This window comes from Castanea sativa, chromosome 11 (genome assembly GCF_040712315.1).
Source record: "Castanea sativa cultivar Marrone di Chiusa Pesio chromosome 11, ASM4071231v1".
In the NCBI taxonomy this organism is placed as follows: domain Eukaryota; kingdom Viridiplantae; phylum Streptophyta; class Magnoliopsida; order Fagales; family Fagaceae; genus Castanea; species Castanea sativa.
This window is the reverse complement of record NC_134023.1, coordinates 66532844-66557381: the sequence shown is the minus strand read 5'-3', so window position 1 is coordinate 66557381 and position 24538 is coordinate 66532844. Positions and strand designations below refer to the sequence as shown.

The 24538-nt window shown below is 39.5% G+C and overlaps 1 protein-coding gene across 2 annotated transcripts in view; it reads right to left on the bottom strand.

Annotated features, from left to right (window-relative positions):
• Positions 1–224: 224 nt before the first annotated feature.
• LOC142615686 (cellulose synthase A catalytic subunit 3 [UDP-forming]-like) overlaps positions 225–24538 on the bottom strand; it is a 40976-nt gene continuing 16662 nt past the window's right edge. The window contains exons 1-14 of one of the 2 annotated variants that reach the window (XM_075788446.1): positions 7606–7692; positions 6951–7146; positions 6391–6611; positions 6144–6261; positions 5842–6049; positions 5220–5486; positions 4729–5074; positions 4495–4632; positions 3971–4096; positions 3669–3881; positions 3205–3469; positions 2700–2902; positions 1694–2044; positions 225–1102 (exon numbers count right to left, since the gene is read on the bottom strand). In XM_075788446.1, coding sequence (XP_075644561.1) covers positions 518–1102; positions 1694–2044; positions 2700–2902; positions 3205–3469; positions 3669–3881; positions 3971–4096; positions 4495–4632; positions 4729–5074; positions 5220–5486; positions 5842–6049; positions 6144–6261; positions 6391–6611; positions 6951–7146; positions 7606–7629 — 3261 coding nt within the window. In that variant the 5' untranslated portion in view covers positions 7630–7692 and the 3' untranslated portion in view covers positions 225–517. Of the gene's footprint in view, positions 1103–1693; positions 2045–2699; positions 2903–3204; positions 3470–3668; positions 3882–3970; positions 4097–4494; positions 4633–4728; positions 5075–5219; positions 5487–5841; positions 6050–6143; positions 6262–6390; positions 6612–6950; positions 7147–7605; positions 7693–24538 lie in introns of those variants that run through there. The other variant, XM_075788447.1, reaches the window with a different exon arrangement.

The window sequence follows — 24538 nt, the reverse complement described above, 5'->3', positions numbered from 1 at the left end:
ACAGAGGCAAGTTGGAACTTGGAACTTGCCAATGAGTAATAACCTTTCCACAAAAGCATTCTCATTAGAGTTTGTCAATTCACCTTTTACTTGGTGTTGGAAGATTGTGCATAATAAAAAAGGAGCTGGGAACCCCTTTGTTTTGGCCTATAAATAACACTGCACATATCAAGGCTATGAAAATACTCCCAAGTATCAAACAAAAAGATACAGTGGGGAATGGGTTGCATATAAACTTGTGGAATATATAATGAATAATTAATTGGTTCCAGAAGCAGTGTCCAATTTTTTTAGAATATACCAAAATAATACATAAAAATCACTGCTGTAACAACAAAATAATTTTCTTTGCCACCTATCATCTACACAATGTAAACTTCACATAGACAAACAAGCTCAAAGACATAAAGTCAAAGCCAAAATATGAGACACTTTCATATCTCCTTACCTCTGAAACTGGGCAAGGACAATAACTTAAAAAAAGAATTTTGAGTCTTCAAGTTGTGTCATTTTCCCTCTAGCAGTTGATTCCACACTGCGTAACATCTGGACCGGTAACTCTAGTGGTAAATGGATCTACTCGCACCCATAGCAATGAGAAAATTGAAGCGAGGAGAATTGACCAGACGACAACAATGGTGGGTGTCCGGTTCTGGCGACCCATCAAACCTTTAAGGAAGGGATACAGATGGACAATCACCCAAAAGGCAAAGAAGAGCTTCCCAAAGAGAGGACCCCATGATTGGTAACCGCTGTTGATGGCATAGGAAATCCCCGCAACAACTCCAACCAAGTTTATGATAAGGAGAGTTGTTGGTGGAATGAGAAGGGTTGTCCACTTGAACAAGTACAATTCAGCGAAGTCTCCATCTTCATCTGATGCCTTGGATGTAACCGTGAAGTTGGTGTCAATACCAGCAAGTACTTTAAGCAAACCTTGGAAAACGGCAAAGAGATGGGCTGAAACACCACCAATAACCCAAAACTGCTCATTTCTCCACCACTCGTCAATTCCAACACCACTCCACCTCATCTCTAGGATACCAGTAGCAAAGATGGAAAGAAAGAGAGATATAAACCATATACTTGCAATGTTACTGATCTGCAAGTGGAATAAGGCAAAGCAAAAAAATTTAGCAGATACTAAAGACCGGCATTTTGAGACAATATTCATAATATATACAAACAGGAACACACTAAAAGTTTTTTTTTTTTTTTTTCTTCTCTCATGGAGAAAGTTTCCCCCACGCACAAGAAACTACAGAACAGCTTTTATACTTCCATCTTTTATCTCTTTACACAACAAGAGAGGTGTGAATGGTGTTTCTACCGACTTTGCCTAGCTCATGAAAACAAAAACTAGCAAGAAGCATGCATTCCTTTCCATTATATACTGTGGTTCCTGTAAATCCTACTATTCATAATTAATGGATGCAATGCCAGGGTATTTATGAAATGTTAGTTCATTATGGTGAATTTTTATCTGTTCACCATTTCATATTTCGAAGCAAAATCACAAACAACTCTCCAAATAACAAAACACTGTAAGCTCTTATAAGACGCAGGGATTGCATAGGGTGATGCTAGGGAAAAGATAATTATAAAAAATAAAAAATAAAAAAGAGCCCTGTTGAGATAATAATGACAAGGACACCATTATTGTACAGAAAATGAGTTTGGTTATACAACAAACCTGTGGAATAATGAACTTGTTTGTAAGTAGACAGACAGCCGGCAAAGTACAATACATAAGAAGAGGAAGGGCAGTGATTGGATAGATGGTGGTGTTGATATATGCAAACCTCTCAAGCCATTTAAGCCTGCCATTATAACCGTACCAGATAGGGCAATGTCTACTGAGAAGAATTTCCACAGAGCCTAAAGCCCATCGAAGCACTTGGTTCAAACGATCTGACAGATTAATAGGAGCAGACCCTTTAAAGGCTGGGCGCTTGGGCATGCAGTATATTGACCGCCAACCACGAGCATGCATCTTAAATCCTGTCAGAATATCTTCAGTAACAGAGCCATAAATCCATCCAATCTGCAGTTCAAGACACAAATAATGATTAGATGAGAAAATGAAATAAAACGGCAGTTTACAAAAATTATCAAAAACCCAATCCACCATGTGCAGAAATGGGAAGACTGCACACACATAAATGCAATCTATCAGCCACGATGTCTTGTTTGTCAATTAATAGATGGTTACTTGAGGATACCAATACCAGTGCAGAAATGCTGAGAAATTTTAAGGTAGGTAAGAGGGAGGATTGAAGGAGGGAAGAAAAAGGTTTAGTGTAACAAACTTTTATCAGCTTTCAAATTTCATTTAAAAAGAAAAACCTGGTCCTGGTTGGGAGTGCCTTAGTGGCGGATGTTTCTTATTAGCTGATATGATGTGGCAAGCAACAAGGAGTCCTTATAGATGCGGACAAATTCATTGTGTGTGGTGTGCACCAATCTTTAAACAAGTAAACTTGTACCTTGCTCAAAGTTCAGGGAAGAAAATGCATACCAAATTTTAATTGCCAATAACTTGTAGTTGCCTATACTATAAAAACTAAGGGTCTTGTTTATTTTTCTCCTTTTAAATGTTGCAAATCTCTAAAGCCAGAGGCATATTCTGCTTAAAGGACATCTTGGTAAATCAAAAAACCAATAACAAAGTTAAAGAAATAAATAACAAGACATCATACCTCAGTTCCCCATTCTGATTTGTCCTCATAACCACAGCTAATGACATGAATAGCCTCTTTAAGAAGAGTTTCTGGTGTTGGAGATTGTGGAACACCACCATTCTCCATAAGTGTAGACGCAACAAAAACAGCAGACTGACCAAACCTTTTCTCCAGGCTCATTTGGGACATGAGTAGTGACTTTTCATCGTCAAATCCAGCACCTGAATTTAAAAAGATTAAGAAAGGTTAAAATCAAATCTAAAAAAATTAAATGGGTTACAAGATGCCGTGGATATTCTACAAATATAGTTTCATGAATGACAAAGTTGATTTTAGATCTTGTTTATGAATTAAGGTTTATCACTCAATAAGAAGCAATCATTCTGTCCCTTTAAACAAGTGAATGAGGAATTTATTACATAGTCAATAAATTCAAGATGACATGGAAGGATTTTGACTGGTTTATAATTTATTTAAAAAAAAATACCCAAAAAAATAAAGAAATAATATTCAAACAATGTACCTTCCACACCCTCTTCTATATCCTCTAGACTGAAAATAGGCACAGTGGGGTCTACATTCTTACTAGATTTCTTCTTGTCTGAACCCTTGTTACTAGACTTTGAACCCTTCTTTCTTGACCCACCACAGAGCGAAGATAAAAATCCAGCTTTCTTATGCTTAGGTTTGAGAGGTGGCTCATAACCATATAAAGCTGTTCTATTGAAGACGCATCCTGTACCCACATAAACAGGGCCTTGAATGCCATCCAGACCTCTCAAGTTGATCTGAAAATTAAGATGATAAACATATTATCAAGAAGATGTTTAGCAAAAAGATAATAAATAATTTTAAACACATATCAAATGTTTTTTCCAATCACAAGGGCATTAAACACATCACACAAGTGAACACTCAATTAAAACCATTCAATAACATCAGATGGACAAAAAATCCATCGCTTAAATTGGAGGATGTAAGACTTACATCAAAGAAGACAGTATTTCTGTTGGCATATCGATCATTCCTATCAATACCATCAAACCTCTGTGGAAACTGAACGTAACAAACATGTTTTCCAAGGTTGGGATCCATAAGGAAACACATAGCTTCTCTCAAGGCCTTGCTGTTGTTTATGTAGTGATCACAATCAAGATTCAACAAGAAAGGTCCATTGGTAAGCACTGCTGATACTCGAACCTGAAAGAGAGTATTAACACTAGAGGTAAGATAAATGTAGACATAAAGAGAATGCAAAAACTCCGGAATTCATATTTTTAACTACTCACAAGTGCATTCATAGCACCAGCCTTCTTGTGATGTTGAAAACCTGGACGCTTTTCACGAGAAACATAAACTAAACGTGGAAGCTCATTACCCTCAGCATCAAGCCCTCCACTTTGGCCCAAGAAAACCTGCACATAATGAAATAGACAAAATCTTACTAAGTAAATGATACTCCTGCAAGAGAGAAGATACACTTGACTCCACTTTACACCCTAATTGGAAAAAAGATGGGTGGGGGGAAGAGAACGGTACTTCAAGGAAAAAATCTAAGCAGTTTGTTCTATGAACTTCAAGGAAAAGTTGTATCAAATAAGAAACACATTCAAATTATAACTGTATTCCAACAAGCAGTAGGTTGACAGTTTTAACCACAAGGGGTAGTACAATCAGCTAGGAACCACACCTCATGAAGCAAAGGTCACTCGTTTGAACCTCCCCTCCCCACTCCCCTTGGAGCCAAAATTTACATATTAAAAACAAGTAACTTGCAATGTTCAGCTTTAAAACAACATGAAGGAGAAGCTACCTGGATCATTCCTGGATGGTCTCTGGTATTGTTTCCAGGCCATGGTGTACCATCTTGCATAATCCATCCTTCTTCAGGAATCTTCTGTGCCTTTGCAACAAGCCCGTTAATACGGACCTTAAATTCTTCATATTCTCTCTGCATAATGAGACAAAGTAGCATTAGAAGGATTAATCTATGTGTGGAAAATGGATTGGCAAGATTCATCAGAAATTCAGGATAGCAAACCCTTACCTTCATAGCTCTACGATCTTTGACAAATGATGGTTGAACCTTATCTTTCAAGTAGTCAATCTTCTGTGCAAAGTACCATTCTGGAGCCCGAGGCTCAATGCTATATTTCTTGGAGAAAGGAACCCATTTCCGTGCAAATTCAGATGTTTCAGCCAAAGCTTCAAATGTCAACATAGCAGCACCATCGTCAGATACATAGCAAGAGACCTTGTCAACAGGGTAGTCGACCGAGAGAATAGATAGCACAGTATTAGCTGTCACAAGAGGAGGCTCCTTCAATGGATCGACAGTACTGACAAATATGTCAACTGCAGCTAATTGCGATGGTTCTCCCTCACGGTCATATCTGTAATGCATATTCCATTGGAATTAAAACTTTATATATAATATGAAAACATCAAATTGAAATGACACAGTTACTTGAGACACATTAATGCAGGCTTAATCACTAAGTACAATAAATGAATGTATACAGCAAAAGATATTCTCACCTCAGAGCAAGCCTGTCAAGATATGTTTCACGGTTTACAGGCAGCCACTTGGGGAACTGATCCAATATCCAGGATATTGCAAACCAAATCTCACAAATCACAGATATTAACCACAGAGCAAAGGCATTGGGCACAGGATTTGTTATTCGATAGTGCAAAAAAATGGAGAGAATAATGAGCCGCAGAACAATGACCATCCTATAAGGGTTTATCCTAGAAGATGGAATAGAAACCTTTCTTGAAAGAGGCTGCCGAGCTTCATCATTCCTGCAAAACAAAACCAGACATAGCATTAACCGCAGCCCTTTTCTATATTGGACTTAAGAAACAAGTGATAATAACAGAAATTAGACTTGGGAAAACCGACTCCATAGCTATAATTAGTTTACATTTAGAACTCTATTTGCAATTATTGCTAATACCCAAGGTTGTCCCCTAAAATGGAATTATCATCTTTTGAGATTTTAGAATTTGTTCAATAGCAATAAAGCTGATGCAATCAACAAACCAAACCACAAAGTTTTGAACTAGCTACAAAGTACCAACAATTACAAAGAATAAAGCCTCAATAAAATTTGAAAGAGCACCCAACAGTCTGTATTTCAATCAAGAGAGAACGTACAGTAAAGAGTCATCCACAAGCACATCAGTGCTGGCATCAATATCACGGTTATCACCAGCACCCCTTTCAGAATTGGCTTGGCCGGTGCTCATTGGAACAACATTCTTTTCCTGCTTCATCTTCCAGCCATCAACTCTTTCTTTCCAGGCTACATTTCCTAATCCTGGTGAACTAAATTCCCTTACCGGATCCACAACCCTAATATTAGCTGCAGAAAAAGTATAATCAAGAACCTCAAATCAATATCTGATAGCAACAACTAAACACAGGGTACATAGTACATGCAAAGGATAGAGACATACGCGATTGATTAACATCAGATGAATAAGGGAGGGGATGGATACGCTTCCCGCCACCACCAACTCCAGGAGATGCCATAGAAAGACGCTCAGGTGATGCAGCAGACAATTCTCCAGAAACCTACCAATGGCTGGAAGATTAATTACACTTCAAATGCATCCCCCCCCCCCCCCCCCCCCACAAATAAATGAGGGAGAGAGAGTGAGAGAAGAGAACAGCATATCATTAAGGTTATTGAATTTGAATTACCTCTGTTCCATTGGTGAGCAAAGGAATGTGGTTCTGAGAAACCTCTTTATCATAACTTGGAGCTCCTACATCCTCCTCCCGTCCATATGTCATATGCCAGCTCAACATGCGCTCTGCAATCTTTTGCTTTTGGTTTTGATCTTCCGAATTGTAATTGAAGTCACTGCCAACATCATCAGCATCAGCATCCCCTTCTCTATCACCGAGAATTGCAGGACTTCCTAAAATCAACAACATAAACAGCAACAATTGAACAGTCAGAATTTAGTGATCAGAAGATATCCACTGATTTTCAAATACTGATAGTGTCACCAGCAATACCAATTAAGTTAATCTTTTTGCATTTGCATTTGCGTTTGCGTTTGCAGTTTCACTAAGTTCACAGAAAATTTCAAAGATTAGCAGTTGACACACCTAAACTAGTTGGGTGCTGTTAACTTTGCAGGGGTGGGGGTGATGGGATCATAATCTTTTACAATAACACAACTTTTTCAAACTCATGTTCTTTCCCATGTTTCCTAGTGTGTGGAAATTTTTTCAGTTATTTAATATTAACTTACCTTTGTGTCTTTTGTATCGGGTTTTGCACTGAGGGCAAGACTGATTCCCATCCTTCCTCTCGTACTCATAGCAAGGTCTGCAAACAGGAAATGCACAAACATCGCAGGCAATGAATGGCTCACCATCTACAGTCTTCCCAACATTATCGCCACAGATCTGGCAGACTTGTCCACCCAGGGTCTTTGTGGACTTTGCCTGAGTTATCACATTAAAAGACATTCCAATCAACAATTAGATACTGATCACATCAATTTGAATCAATCAACAGAATAATCTAAGCCAAACTAATGTACCCAACGTCTATGGCTAACAAAAATCAGAAGGACACTAAAAAGACACAGGCAGAGGTCAAATATCAGTCTCTAAACGAATCTTATGCCCCATCTGGTTGGTGAAAAAATGTAGAATAGAGAAATGAAGAAACTAAAGAAACTTTTACATTCTTCATTAAATGTTTCATTACAATTTCCACTCAACTGAGACTAGTGCAACTATGTTACTAATTAAGTTGGTGGGCAAGAACTTTCATAGTTTGAAAACCAAAACAACATCAGAATTTAATTTTCAACATGTGACCATCTCATTTCCTCAGTTATCTCATCAACAAAACAGAGCACAGATTGCAAATTAGAGCTAAAGTTCTCTGACACTCACCGCAGTTTCTCCTTCTGATTCCATTGGCACCAGCTTCTCTTTGCTCAGATGTGAACAATGGATCTAATGCATACCTCGGAGCTCAATGCTTCAAAAACACGTCTCTTTCTCAAATCAATGCCCAGATCTGCACCACTGTGAATCAGATTACCCTATTCAACAAGCATTCTCTACAGTCATCAATTGCTTATGTAGTTACAAAAATTCCAAATCTTTATTCTCAGTTTGGTTGCTAAGAAAAATGTGGGAAATTTTTTTTACCATCTTTGAGCCTTCACAAAACTGTGACCTCAGGAAAAAAGTGTTTTTACTCAACAAACCTAGTACAATCCACTCTTTTCCTCGGTTTTCTCGGCAACCAAACAGTGTGTCTATCAGTAAAATCAACTAAATAAACAGTCATGTAGTCAACAACACAGTGTGTCTATCATGACACATGTCCATAATCTAGAGTAGGTGTCAATGTATGATGATGACACGTGGAAGATATATGGGTATGGGGTTTAAAGATGACGATAATGATCATGCATGATGCACCACACGTAAGCCATGCAATGGATGAGGAATGAGCACGTACGTATTATGTTGTTTTTTTATTACACGGTGGTGGTGTGTCAGGTACATACAGATACAGCTATATTATGTTTGAATTTTTGTTGATGATGAAGATAAGAAGGAGATGGGAATATTTTAGTTCTAGATGGGTCTTTTTCTTGTATCTCTGCCATGGAACTGAAACTCTGGAAGTATGGATCTCACTTCTGCTATTCATAGTTCCCGGTACATATTTATGATGCACGAACACTTTGTTTGGGACGTTATACTCATATCCTATTTATGTCATAATGGTGGTGTTTTCTTATTACACGGTGGTGGTGTCAGATACATCCTGATACATCTATATTATGTTTGAATTTTTGTTGATGATGAAGATAAGAAGGAGATGGGAATATTTTAGTTCTAGATGGGTCTTTTTCTTGTATCTCTGCCATGGAACTGAAACTCTGGAAGTATGGAACTCACTTCTTCTATTCATATAGTTCCTGGTACATACTTTATTTGAGACGTTATACTCGTATCATATTTATGTCGTAATGGTGTCCTCAGTGGTGGAGGCAGGAATTTTGATTAAGGGAGGTAAGATTAATAGACAAGATTGAAAGTAAAAAATTAATCTAAAAAAATTAATCAAAATTAATAACAAAATAAATAAACGACTACGTAATAATGTAATTGTTATACAGAATCTAACATAAAATGTAAACTTTAATTTATTTTTTCACATCTAGCTTATTTTACTCAATTACCCTCGATGATTTTTCATATTTTGAAACCGCTGTATGATTTCTTCACACTCAATAGTCTTGAATATATCTTTCTTAATATATGTGACTTAATCCACTGATGATCTCCTATTCGATTGCATAATTGATTTTTAATTATGTTCATTTCTAAAAAAGCTCTTTCAACAGTAGTTTCTGCAACTGGTAAGATCAATGCCAAAGTCACTAATGAGTAAATCAATGGATATGAAACATCCTTTTTCATTTCTATCATCTTTTCAGCAAGCTGTCCAATTCCTGTAACTGCTGAAAACTCTTCAGTGGACCGCATCATGGATGTATGTCTCTAGTTGGTTATTCAAGAAAGAAACTTGAACTGTTGAAAAACTACTTGGATAAAAATGAGCAAGCCGAAACAATTTCTCCTTGTCGAATGATGTGAATTTTTCATGTTTTGAGTTTTTCGTCGTCGCCGAGGTTGATATAAATCATCCATATTAGGGACATCAATATTATTTTTTGCACAAAATGCAGAAACCTCCTTTAGCAAAGAGTTTCACCCATTGTAAGTGCACAATTGCACCTGGCCCCAAGAACAGTTACGGGCTCAGGCCCAATGAGCTTTAAACAATATGAATTTGTAGAGTGTGGGCTTGAAACCCAGGTTAGAAGTGTCTGAGGATTAAATGACAAGCCAAAGATTGCAAACACTTGAAAACAACAAGGAATATTGTAAATCGACCTGCTCGGACGTAAGCCGAGAGCTGTTCTTATATTATCTCTCTCTCTCTGTTTTCTTTTTCTTTCAGATTACAAAAAAGGGAGCCCCTATTCCTGTTCTAGGTTGCTTCTTAAATACTCCTCTTTTTGATACTTTGTACACGTGTTGCCCCAACTCCCCCTCAGTCTAGATATTTCTTTTCTCAGTGCCTTTGAATAGTAACCAGAAGTTTCCCTTCCACTGTTCAGGTGTCACTTCCCCATTAATGCGGCCAGGGTGGTAGGTGCAGGGTCTTTAATGTGGAGGTGGCAGCCTTTATCTTTGGTATTTCTCTAACATCGGTGCTTCTAGGACATTCAAGGGTTCACCCCCTTTAACCATTGGTCTTGACCGTGTCATTCCCTAACCTTTACCATGAATTCCCGGGGTCTCCGGTGTCCGTCCGAAGGGAAATTCACCCTCGGCTGGATCCTCGGATCCTCGGCGTATGGGCCGACCCGTAGTAATAACAAATTCTAAACCCAAGAGCAGGTCGGCCTTCCTTAGCATGGCCCAAAGGCTCACATCCCCATCAGGGTCTTTCTACTCCCCACAATAGCCCCTCAAAACTCTAATTTTCAACGTCCGAGGAGAAAAATAGGGTTTTGATCTGACGAGGACCTACTCCACACACTTTGTGAGTGATTGCACGTGTGGAAATCGTTTCGCGTCCCAGAAGATGCCACTTGGCGGTTTTATTTTCAAAAACGCGCGCATTTATTGCTGTAAGCTACACTTTGTCCCCCACGTTCAACGGCGAGATGGGTATCCAACGGTCCTCGTTACTCCATGAAAATTTGGGCGGGACGAATATAATTTCGAGGCCGCTTTTCCGCACATCGTGACGCTTCGGGAACCTGCGCTTTCATTTAATTCCCCAGGGGCTAATCCCATCAAAACATCAGCAATCATACTTTACCTGCAGAAAACCGTGGAAATTTGCACACCTTCAACTTTGTAAGTTCTTGCTCTCTCTATTCTTAACATTTTCTCCTCGGATATAGTCCTCGGCTGTCCTCGTAGATATTCTCCCCTTTAGAGTTTAGCCTTTCGTTCTTTTCTGATGGGTAGGTTTAAGTGTCTAGTTGATACCGCCGCTGGAATGGAAGGCTTCAGAGCCCAGTATAACATTCCCTGCGATGTAGGTTTAAAATATTGCCCGGCAGAAGCCGTGGCCGGTTCTAGAAAAGAGGGAGAGGTTATCATCCCAATGATAGCCTTTATAGAGGGTGGGATGACCCTCCCAATGAAACCTGTAACTAGGGAGTACCTTCGCAACCACCGGTTGTATCCCGATCAGTGCCTCCCAAACGTTTTTAGAGTTTTGGGTAGCGTCGATGCTTTAAACGAGCAAATGGGTCTAAACCTCACCTGGCACGATGTCGTCTTTCTGTACGAGTCCCATAAACTCTCCAACGTAGGATACTACATTAAATCCCGTTCCAGCGTCATTAGGCTAATCTCCTGTCTGCCCAAATCCAACAAAGGCATGAAGGATGACTACCTGATCGTCTCTGGGAACTGGCACGATGGCCTCCACTGCCCAGTTGAGTGGGGAAATCCAGGTGCGACACCTTAGGATTAACCTCCCCATCTCACAACTTCCTTTAATACTCACAAACATGCACACTAACATGTATTTATATTTGTTTAACTTTATCACTTGCTGTGTGAATCTGACCATGTTGTTCACTTTCACGTCTTTCTTTGCAGATAAGCAACACGTGCGTCCACGCTTGAGCCACTGCAGCGTTGCCGATCTAAACCGAATGCTTCGCTCCGAGGTGTTTGTCAGTGAGGACTTACAACTTAGAGCTGCTCATCTGATTCTGGGGTACACTCCCATCTCTTCGGACTTCCAGGGAATAGAAAACGCCATAGTCTCGGGTGACCGAAGACGAAGGAGAATAAACGTAGCCCGGCCCCACTTTCTGGACGACCACGATCTCCCTGACGCCCCTCACACCGTTTTGTACAACCAGCCCATAGCGGCAATTCCCCTCGCCGTGCACTCTCAGGCAACTGTTGTTCCAGAAGAGCAGGTGTCTTCTTCACATACACTAGACGAAGAGATAGATCAATTCCAACTTGAAGACACCGAAAGACCTCGAGGGAATCAATTCGTCGTACTTTCTAACGAGGAGGAAGAAGCCACCGAGGCCTCTGGAATTACAAGGTTTGTAGTTGCCCGAATGGAAGACGAATCCGAGGAAGACATGGATAGGATGCAGGATCTCCTAACCAAGAGAGGTGCGAAGGTCGCCGAGAAAAAGACGGGGGCGTCCCAAGCTCTTCCATCTTTGCCACTTCCCCTTCCTCCAGCCGAGCCAAAACTTCCAACCGAGGATCCCAAAAAGAAGAGAAAGGGGGAGGCCGAGGGGACGATCAGCAAGGACCCCAAGAAACCACGACAACAACCTCCTTTGGTTCAGTAGCAGAAGCTGGACAAAGGCAAGGGTAGGGCCCGCTCAGTTGAAAGCGGGGAGATTAGAGAAGTGGCCGAAGTGCGTTGAGCACCGGCCACCTGGTTCCCTGACTTAAGGTTGGACGGTACGCCTATTTCCTGCCAGTCTAGTATTAGGGCGGTCCAGCGAGGTCATGCCCATCACTTGGCAGAAGTGTTGGAGCGCCCTCTTCTGCTGCCCAAGGACATGGAAACCTTGGAAAAAATGAGCCAGCCACAACTATTCCTCTCTTTAAAAAGGGACTTAGCGTTGGTAAGTTTACCCCTTTTTAGGAAGATTCCACTTTTAACAATATTCATAAGTTTTTTACTATTCCTGATTCCATCATACTTTGTTACAGGCCATTCAGGAGGTCTCTGTAGCCGAAAAGTTCATAGAAGACACTCGGAAGAAGGCCAGAACTGAGCAGGAGATTAGGATGGAGACTGAGAAGTCCTTGGGCACAGCCCTTGCTGAGAACGAGAAGCTTACCTCGGAGGTGGCTAATCTAAAGAGAGAGAAGAATGGGGCCGAGGCAAATCTGAAGACCATGAAGACCCAGATAGAAGGGCAGCGCAAGCTCCTTCACGAAAAAGATGATGAGCTCTCCCGAGCCCAAAGGGAACGCTCGGATTTGGAAAAGGAACTTGTGCTGATGAAGGAAGAAGCCAGCTCATTCCAACGCTCTTTACAGGCTGCCAAGCAGACGAGCTACGAGGAAGGGGTAGCAACCATCGAGGAGCAGCTGATAGAGGCCTTCGCGGCTTTGTGCCAAGAGTACTGTCAGAAAGTCTGGGGGGAAGCCCTAAACGTAGCTGGAGTTCCTCTATCCTCGGATCTGAGGAAATCCGAGAACGTTTGGCTTCCCCTGGAGATACAGGAGATTGAAGAGGCTCCTGCTGCTACTCCTACCCCTGAGTCAACTCTCCCTGCTCTGCCTCCGATGGTCCCACAGCTAATTCCAGATCCTACAGAACCTTCAGGTTCCAACAAAGAGAAGGAAGGAGGCGGGGATGCACAATTGCACCTGGCCCCAAGAACAGTTACGGGCTCAGGCCCAATGAGCCTTAAACAATATGAATTTGTAGAGTGTGGGCTTGAAACCCAGGTTAGAAGTGTCTGAGGATTAAATGACAAGTCAAAGATTGGAAACACTTGAAAACAACAAGGAATATTGTAAATCGACCTGCTCGGACGTAAGCCGAGAGCTGTTCTTATATTATCTCTCTCTCTGTTTTCTTTTTCTTTCAAATTACAAAAAAGGGAGCCCCTATTCCTGTTCTAGGTTGCTTCTTAAATACTCCTCTTTTTGATACTTTGTACACGTGTTGCCCCAACTCCCCCTCAGTCTAGATATTTCTTTTCTCAGTGCCTTTGAATAGTAACCAGAAGTTTTCCTTCCATTGTTCAGGTGCCACTTCCCCATTAATGCGGCCAGGGTGGTAGGTGCAGGGTCTTTAATGTGGAGGTGGCAGCCTTTATCTTTGGTATTTCTCTAACATCGGTGCTTCTAGGACATTCAAGGGTTCACCCCCTTTAACCATTGGTCTTGACCGTGTCATTCCCTAACCTTTACCATGAATTCCCGGGTTCTCCGGTGTCCGTCCGAAGGGAAATTCACCCTCGGTTGGATCCTCAGATCCTCGGCTGGATCCTCGGATCCTCGGCGTATGGGCCAACCCGTAGTAATAACAAGTTCTAAACCCAAGAGCAGGTCGGCCTTCCTTAGCATGGCCCAAAGGCCCACATCCCCATCAGGGTCTTTCTACTCCCCACACCCATCATCTCTCATGACCTATAAACATTGCTTTGAAATGTCAACCAATTTCATAGCATTCACATTATCTTGATCTTTTCATTATAATGCCTATGACAACTCATTACTTATGCCAAGCACATCTTTCATCAAATGTAAACCAAACACGAATTTAAATGTTTGGAGTAAGCCAATTATATAAGATATTTGCTTTTGCTTTCTAATCAGAATCTAAACCATCTTCTATAATAGTTTCAATCACATCAATTACAAAAGAAAACATGTGAATAAGATTAACAAGTGCACCATAATGAGAACTCCAACGTGTATCTCCAAATCTTTTTAGACTCATTTCTTGATTCAAGCCACGACCAATTGAAATGTCATTATTTTTTAGTGTTTCTATAACTTCAGCACTATGTTTTTCGCGAAGAATATCACGAGGCTTGCAAGATGCTCCAACAATATTGAATACCTTTGCAACCAAGTTAAAAAAGGTTGCAATCTGGATGTGATTTTTTGCTACTGCAACTAATGTTAGTCGAAGCTGATGTGCAAAGCAATGGACATAATAGGCAGAAGGATTATCTTTCAAAATAAGAGTTTTTAGTCCATTTAACTCACCTTGCATGTTGCTTGCCCCGTCGTAGCCTTGTCCTCGCAATGTACTAATGCTTAAGCTATGTTTATTAAATACTCTCTCAATTGCACTCTTTAGTGTCACTGATGCTGTATTATTAACATGTGTAATGCCTAAAAAGCACTCATTCACATGTTCCAATTTGTCTACATAACGCAAAGCAATTGCCAATTGTTCTTTAGTGGACATATTACATGATTCATCAACAATAATAGCAAATAATGAGTCTCCAATATCTTTAATAATAGCATTTATTGTCTCAATGGATGCAACATTTGCTATTTCTTTTTGGATATCAGGAGAGGTCATTTGATGATTTTCAGGAGCATTTTCGAGGACTGCCTTATCAATTTCTTCATTGTGCTTTGCAATAAACCGTAATAATTCAAGAAAATTTCCTTGATTATTGGAGTCTTTAGATTCTTCATGGCCACGAAATGCTAATCCTTGCCGTTGTAGAAAACAAATGCAATCCATTGATGCATTCAAACGAGTTCGATATTCCCTTTTCTCAACATCTGATTGCTTGTTTATAACTGTTTGAATACTTTGTCTCTAGTTTAACAAAGCTTCACATTTTCTTTGAGCTATATTATGTGCGCTGTTGTGATCCCCAACGTGATTCTGTAATTTCTCCTCTTTTTTTTTCTTTTTTTTTTTTCCAATTTCTGAATTCTTCAGTAACAAATGAGTCTCCCCTTCCTTGATTACCAGTATCAGGTCAAAAAAGATAACAATATAGAAAATATGCAGCATCTTTCGTAATGCTATATTTCAACCAACTAGGATATTCTTTGAACCCAATGGATTAAATTGACGCTTTGTTTTTCCAAATTGACTTTGTGGAAAATCATAGTCAACTGGTTGACAAGGTTTATTTTGTAGATAATGCCTTCTAATTTGATATCTTTCATTAGGATGATAGTTAGACATTTTTATTCTTAAACCAAGATCCGTGGAAAGATTTGCAGCATCCACTTGGATACGAGTTCAAAAAAAATTTGATCTGAACTAATTAATATGATTAGGATTCTCCATAATCTCAATTAACTACAAATATATATATATATATCATTAAAATAAAGAAAAATAAGTACCAATTTATGGTTAAGAATAATCAAATTAAGAGATCATTACAAATACAAATATTTTAAACATATAATTTGAATTATAAATTTATGGTTAAGAATAGTCAAATCAAGAGATCTATCTAAATATAAACAGTTTAAACATATAATTTGATTCTTCAAAAAATTAAATAAATAAATCAAAGCAAAACTATTAAGAGTATGCATACCTGTGAATATTTGAATGTGTGACTTAAAAACCCAGCTTGAATGCTTTTAAAAACTCCATAGAAACTCTAAGATCCAAACCAAAAGAGACTGGTATGTAAAGAATTTTTGTTTTTTTCTTTTTGATGGGAGGCATACTTTGTTTGAATTATATATACACTTTTTTTTTCTAGATATCTTTACTGGTACTGATTCCCATTCCATGTAGGTATGGCAAGGTTATTATTATTATTATTATTATTTTCAATCATTACCAAGTGGGATCCACGGTTTTATATTATAGTTGTAATACCTTTTGTCTTCAAAAGTCCATCAAGCTACTTTTATATATATATTAGAATTGTAGTAGAAGTAGAAGTCTACTGAGAAAAGGTGCCGTGAATTGAGAAATATTTTTTGTGTCTTTTGTGTCAGGGGGCAGATAAGGCATTTTAGGACATTAGAATATTATTAGTGAAAAAATTTGGCGAAACTACACTATTGGTTCTTGAAGTTTACCCTGTGTGCGCAATTAGTCCCTCAAGTTTGAAGCGAGTACAATTAGTCCCTTAAGTTTTAAAATTGAGTTGTATTGGTCCTTTTACTAACTGCTGTTAATGGTGTTACTTATGTGGTTAACAGAACAATGACTTGACATTTTTTTTAATAATATGACATTTTTTAATTAAAAAAATTACAAACTAAATTTACATATGGAAAAAAAATTTACAGGTAAATTAAAAAAAATTAGTTTCTATCTATTGTAAGAACTTAGAACCCACAATGAGGGAGAAGATGAGAGAGGGAAGAAGCTAAACTCAGCCGCCGCTTGAAATCCCATGCCCTTGCCGCTGTCAGCAATAGCCTAAGTCGTAGCTACCGTCGTCGACAGCACAGCCGATGAGCAGTGTGATATCGACGCTGGAGGAGATGGCAGCAAAGAGTGGGAATTTCAATGTGAAGAAGAGCGAGTCGATGGTGAGACTTCAAGGAAACGAGTGTGGAAGTAAAGGGAAACTGGCTATTGAGACGGAGATTTTCGCTGTGACGCTGTCGTTTCTGGTGGTGGAGGTGAAGAAAAACTATGGCGATACCTTGGAATACAACTAGTTCTGCAATAAGGATCTCCGGCTGGCTGTTAAAGACATCGTTTGGACCTTGCGGGCTGACAATTCCACGCTACTTGCTTAAATCCAATATATGTTATTGTTGTTTAGACAATATAATTGTTGTCGTCGCTCTTCAAAAAAAAAAACCTATAATATATTCCACTGGATACACTCTGTCTTTCTCTTTCCCTTTTAACCAAAAAAGTCTAAAACTCTCAAATATCCTTGTCTCCAAAAATTTTCTCTCTTCTCTCAATCTGGTAGACGTCTTAATGCGTTCACGCGTAGTACTTGTTGCTTCATTTGTGGGTTATCCCCTATATATAAACCCATCTGAACTTCTCTTTTCTTTAGGTGCAGAAATAAATAAAAAAAAGTTTGAAGCTTATCCCACTTTTCTTTCTCTGCATCTTTTTCCAAAACCAATACCCAAATTTCACTTTCTTTTTCTTTTTTATTCTTAAAAAAAAAAAAAAACAGAAAAGAAAACATATTGTTTGAAACCCAAAATGCCTTCTTTAGAGGAAGAATTGTTCCTATCAACGCCTGGGAAGTTCAAGATCGACCGAGCCCACAACATGAACTGTTAATTCCACCGTTGTTTCGCTTCTACAAGCACCATGTTCTTGTGGGCGCTCTTCTTGATTGCATTAACGGCGTCATATTTGAGTTTCCAGAGTTTCGTCGATTTCGGTAGCAAGTATTTCGCCGCCTCGTGGGGTGGTAGCTACGGCTTAGGCTATTGCCGGCAGCAGCAAGGGCATGGAATTTCAGGCGGCAGCTGGGTTTAGCTTCTTCCCTCTCTCGCCTTCTCTCTCGTTGTGAGTTCTAAGTTCTTACAATAGATAGAAACTAATTTTTTTAATTTACCTATGAATATTTTTTTCCACGCGTAAATTTAGTTTGTAATTTTTTTAATTAAAAAATGCTACATCATTAAAAAAAATGCCAAGTCATTGTTCCGTTAACCACATAAGTAACACCGTTAATAACAGTTAGTAAAAGGATCAATACAGCTCAGTTTTAAAACTTAAGGGACTAATTGTGCTCTCTTCAAACTTGAGGAATCAATTATGCACACATGGTAAACTTTAGGGACCAATGGTGTAGTTTTACCAAAAAATTTGAAAGTTCACGAGGGCTGAACATTGCCTTAAGTGAATTTATTTGATATATGGGAATTGTCGGAAGTTATTTGGAAAAATGAGGAAATAAGTAAATTTCGGCAACACCTTTGCCGAAATTCTAACAAAAAGTATGAAAGAGGAGAGAGAAATAATGTGATGGTTGGAGTGAGACAAAATTTGAATTTCGGTAATGATGTTACCGAAATTCTTGCTGCCCAAATGAAGTGCCGAAAATTGGAGAGAAAAAAAAAAAAAAAGAATTGTGGCAACCAAGTTGCCGAAATTGGAGAAAAAAAGAGAGAGAAAAATTGGTTTGGGCCAAAAATTGGAGGAAAATAAAAAGGAATTGTGCCAACCAAGTTGCCGAACTTGAAAAAAAAAAAAAAGAGAGAAATTGATTTGTGGCAATGGAATTGCTGAAAATGGGAGGAAAAAAATTGTGGCAATGGAGTTGCCAAAAATTGGAGAGAGAGAGAGAGAGAGAGAGAGAGAATAGTTAGGTTAAAAAAAAATTGCAACATAGATTCTTATTCAAAAAAAAAGTACACATTTTCTTATTCTTTCCATATGCCAGTAGTTTTTTTTTACCAAAATAGTTTGGTTTGTGCCAGTGTGTCATGTTCTTTCATTTCATCTTGTAAAAGTAATCGGGGGTAGAAAAGTTTTTCTTCTAACAAATGAGATTTGTGTTGGGTTGGGGGCCTAAACCGAAACTCGACAAAGGACTTGAAGCACGGCCCAAGGGTTATCAGTGAAGCTTTTGAGAAATTCACCTTATTTTATGCCTTGGGCCTACGTTAGGACTAGCAAGAATTATGGGATGGCCCAAAAACGTTTCCTACAGTAGACATGTCAACACAACAGAAAAACCTACTGCAATAAATAAATAGCCCATTAGTAAAATATTCCAGCGGTAATGTATTCCTGCAGTAAAATAAAACAGAACAAAATAAACCTCCAGCTAGTAATTATTTCATAAATTAAGGAGAGTATCTACATCTCCAAAATCATCATCCATAGGTTCTAGTGAAAAGAAGTCCTCCAATACAAGAACATAAAGAAAAAACTCTATAGTAATAATTTTATTATAGCCTTCAATAGTAAAGGAGTAAACAAACACTATGGGGTCCATTATAACAAGTAATAGAGAAAGCTTAGTGTGAGATGAAGGAAGAGAGAGAGATTCCAGCTAACGCAGCAAGATCATTAAAATGTTAGGGTATGCTCATGGATATATGTAGTGAGTAGTGAGGGCCATTTTAGTAGTATGATTAGTGAGAGAGAGAGGGACTATTTAGTAAAGTTGTTGGGACTTTCTGTTAGAGATGGATGAGAGCTTATGAGTAGAGGTGTGAGGGGTATTTGTGAGCTAGGGGCTGAAGAGCTTAGTTTCTAATTTTGAAACTAAGAACTAAGAACCTCAGAACCTCACTAAAAGCTTAAGAAAATCAAAGGGGGAGGAAAATAGAGAAGTTTGTGAGAGAGTTGTTCTTCTCTATTGGTGTGTGTTAAGGTGTTGGTGAAGAGCTCTATTTATGGTTGAGTTTAAGGGGGGTTTTAGCAAATAATCTTTGCCAAAATCAGTCTCAATCTTCAAAAAATCCTTAGAAAATTGTTCCTAGGATTTGGCTAAGAATGGTATGTTCAGCTTTAGAGTGTTGTTGCTATTTTGGGTAACAGCAGCTGGAAATTTGACTTAGCATTAAATGATGGATTGTCCTCAACCAATGGGATTAGAGCATGAATTAGGCTAATGATCTTGGGTGTTTGTTGCTAGTATTAGAGCTTCTTGTTGATGCCCACTTTTGACAAAAGGAACCAATGGCAAAAAAAACCCAACAATATGAAAAAGATGGAGAAAGAGAATGATAAAATAAAGACCATTGGGCCAGAATGGCAGGGATAATGGTCAACAGGCACACAAAAGATACTAAGTGGCCAAGGAGAAAGCAAATGGGTCGAGGAAGCCCAAGGAATGAAGTAGTAAGCCCATGAAAATTGTAAGAGATGGAAAGAAAGTAAAAAATGGGCCAGGGAAGCCCAAAGAAAGGAATTAATAAATTCATGGGGTTGGCTCAAAGTCCAATAATTCCGATAGGAAAAGATGTGGTAATTGGGCCAAGGAGGCCCAAAGGATTTAGCAAAAATCCCATGGGAGTGAAAGAGGTAGGGAAGGATGAAATGGGCCGAGGACACCCAAGAATAAGCCAAGGAAGCCCAAGGTACGGAATGGGTTGGCCCAGCAGGAATGTTGGGCAGTAAAAACCAAAAGAAGGAATAATATAAGAAATTGACATGGCAGGTGCTTCAACTCGTAAGCCCAAAAATAATAACAAGGCAAAGGGATAAGTGATATCATAGCAGGAGCAGTGCAGTGAGATGGCAGGAGCACCAGCCAACCCACGAATGCAGGGTAAAAAGACATGGGCCAAGTACAATGGGGAAAGCCCATACCCAAGAACGCCTAATCCAAAGAACAGATGGGATGTAGAGAACGAAAGCCCAAAGGCCCATGTATTATTCACGCCGCAAGAGTTAAATGAATACCAGAACGTGCAGCAGAATCAGACAAACTTGGAGGTAATGGCAAACGCGTGAAAGCCAAAAAAGCAATGGGCTCAAATAGATGTGGAGCATGCACACAAGGCTCAAGCACCACCTATCTGTATCCAACCAATACAGGGGAGGTGGGCCACGGGCCAGAGGTATGAAAGGGTGTAGTCTAGTAGTGGGAAGAAGGGGGAGCCTATTTTAGGGTTCCCGCGCAAGCTCTTTTGGGAGAAATGTCCTGCTAAGATGACATTTTACCTAAAAGAGGTAAACATAAGCTGAAATCACTAGATGCATTCTATAGAAGTTGGTAAGAGAGAGGCTTAACCTTTATCCGGATGGAAGTGTCAAGGGAGGTAAGAGACAAAACAAAACCACTTTTGTTTGGAGATGAGGCGTGGCATAACCAACACAGTGTAGTGGTGGTGGCTGGGCAGCCGACAGACTAGTGGGCGGTCCTGAAAGGATACCCACAATAGGCCAAAAGCGATTAAGGGGTGAAAATGGCAAATTCTATCACGGTAGGCAGTATAAAAGGTCATAGATGTGCATAGTAAAAAAGGGGAGAACGGCAAACAAAAAAACATAAAGATAGAAAGAATAGAAAACAAAGGAAACAAAGAGAGAAAGAAAGAAAGTTTACAAAATATAAAAAAGAATTTTAAAAAAATGAGTGATAAAAGCAAAAGCATGCATCAATAGGTTACCCACTTCTCTCCCTCTCAATAGCTTACTCTCTAACGAATTAGGAATTCAAGATTAAGCCATCTAAGTCCTTTTTCCAAAGTGTGTAATTTCTATGGCAAGAGCTACCTCTGAGGTTACACACATTGGAGATTGGTTCACTTTTTGAACTTGTATCTACTAAGCCCATTCCTTTAGCAAATGGATTTTCTTTTCTCTTTTTTTGGTTGATCAATGACTAACTTGCTATTTTACTGTTAGTGTTTCTTCACCGTGACCTTGTCAGTCGTAATCATACTGTGATATCTTCCTTCATGGAGTTATTCATGTATTATTGTTATTAGCAGAAAATGTTTTAGTTAAAAATGTTTTAGTTATCCTGCTGCATCTTTTTTCTAGCTATAACATTTGCAATAGTCTTTCCTGCTGTGAGCACGTGATACATTCAAGGTTCCTGCCAGGACGTGTCACACAGGAAAGGCCCAACTTGCGCACAAGTTGGCCTAAGGTGTGTTTCAGTTAGGCCAGTCTCGACTCTCTTGCCCCAAAATCATGGGTTGTGGTACAGTAGGAGCAATCTAGCCCAAAACACAAAAAACGCCCACCACATTTAAATTGGCGACTCCATTAGAGAGTTGGGAAAAGGATAGGGAAAGTAGATAAAGTCCTCACGAGTTATGCCCCCAAAATAAAAAAACAACGTGAAATATAAGTATCATACCCTCACAGGTAGAATTAAGGCCAGCCACGCCCCACCAGCCTAATCAAGCGGAAGGTGTTAATGAAGCAAGGGCTGGGCCATAGCAGCAACGAAGAATCCCCGCTGACAATACCAAATTTTTTATTGAGGTGCTGCAATCTATGCAACATTCCCAGCAATAGCTAATGGAAGAGATTCGCTAAATGAAGGCGGATAAGACGAAAGAGAAAGGAAGCCAACATGACCCAAAGTATGCAGCAGATAAGGAAGAAACTCCTGTTAGTGGTGGCCCACAGAAGAGGGCAATGAAGGGATCGCTGGTGGAGATGACAGGAGAAGCACTCCCAATCTAAGATGCGTCTGTAGGAGTGAATTCTTTTTGGGAGGTAGGGATCTCAGCAGAAATAGGAACAGACTCACCAACCCTCTCGGCCTAAGTACTCTCCTCGGTAGGAACGAGCTTAGGTGGAGAAATTGGAGCCTTAGCAGGAGCTCCCTGTGCAGTAGTAGAAGCAGAGGCCATAGCCTTAGCCACAATATATACCTCATCGAAGAAATCCTCCATGGGCATACCTATAGTAGCAGGAACTTCCCCACTTGTGGGGTGATAAATAGAAAGGGGCTCAAGATCAACCTAAAAAAAAAAGATGAAGAAAGAGGGTGGGTGTTAAGGCAGGAAGAAGGAATAAATAAACATGCAAAAGAAAGAGAAAGCACACGACAACACCTGGCGATGAAGATGCATACAAAGGAAAGGAATGTACCTCAAACTCAGGCTCATCACGCAATATGGGGTGAGTGGTTGAAGTGTCTTTCTTATGCTTAGATTGACAAGGAAGAAATAGGAAAAAAAAAATGATGAATAAGCATGCATGTGGAGTAAGCCGCAAGAAAGCCCCATAAATAGTTGAGATAAAGAAAAAGTGAAGTTTAGAGATAACATACTCTCCTCTCGGTAGTGGCAGATGAAGCTGGTGGATATGTCTTCCTTTTATTGTCACGTGTCCTGCTAGAAGGAGGAGCATCCACGACTGGCTTGGAGCGGAAGGCTTAGGCTTACTTGTAGTAGAACGCCTCCTGGAACGAGTGTGAGCAGGAGGAAGAGGAGACCTCACAAGGACTGTGTTACCAATGGGAAGAAGGCCACCCCCATAGGGAATAATGTCAGAACAGGTTTTAGAAGAATCATTCCATCTCTTGGCAGATTTTGGTTTAGCAATCTAAGACATCGAGCCCTTTTTCGTGGGCACAGGAAGGTTCACCACCTTCACCCTCTTCTCCTAACCAGTGGGATACTTACCAGCATATAGATACCATCCCTTCTCCTTCTCTTGCTACTCATATATGGCAGACCTGCTCTATTTCCTAGCATATGTCACCACAGATTTGGTGGGTAGTAACAACCATGGGTTGGCAAAAATAATGGCATGACCTTAGGAGGAATAAGGGAAAACCCACGGCCACCTAACAACTCTTGCCCAAAGGAATTCATCACGGTTTGCCAATACCCATGCATCGCAGTAGTGCAAAGGCCCTATCTCTGTGAACTCGGAATGGTGACTGCTGTAAAGAGCTTGCTCTAAAACTCAAAAGCACTGGGGCGTAGAAAAGGTCGGACGGAAGTAGTAGTAGACTCTAGGATGGCAATAAAATCATCGAGTATGTCCCGATCCAACCCAAACTATCCCTTCACTCTGTTGGTAGAATAGTTAATGAAATAGATACCCTCGTCGGCCTAATAAGGCAACCACCTAGCGTTGATGGCTACAAAGTACGTGATTTCTTTCTCATCAAAGGTAGTCCATCGGGTGGTGGTCCCAACAGTGTCTGTAAAGGGACCCATGGCCGAATCTATAACATCCCAACCTAATTGCATAATTATTTTATGGGTTTATATGCTTGTTATTATCTTAATTACTTTAAGTGCATAAAGCTTTGATATTGTGAGATATATGCTCTTTTAATGTTGTAGAAAGAAGTTTTATAAAGGTAAGGATATATATGCATAGTTGTTTTATTAGTTGGGCCTTTCTAAAATATAGAACTATGGGAGGGTGAAAAGTATAAATGCTAAAAGTTGAAAAAGTGAGTCATAACCTTTTCTTTCCTTATTAAGACACGTGCCCCCCCCCCCCCCCAAATCTTTCTCCCTTATCTTTTCTTGACTGCACCAGAAGGTTCATCTCATATTCTTCATTCTCTATTCCTTTTTCTTTGTTCTTATTTCTTTCTTCTTCCCTTGTTCTTACACGGTAGCACCATCTCACCAACAGCCCTCCCTCTCTCACCGAAACCATTATCTCTTTCTAAGAAGAAATCAAACTCTTACTAAAGTTTCAGCTTCAGTTGTGGGTAAGTATATATGTTTATTTTCTGTTATGAGTATTTTAATGGTGTAATGGTTTGCTTTAATTTCACTTCTATGTTCTCTAATTTGATTGTTAGAAGCTGAATTTGTGGTTTTGTGTTAGCAATTTGAAATATTGAAAATATTATGGTCAATTGGATGTTTATTCATGTATTCTAACATGTATAGTATAGGTATAAAAATACCCACATGAAATGAAGGCCAATTGCAATTAGTTGATGATTTTGTAAGAAAATCT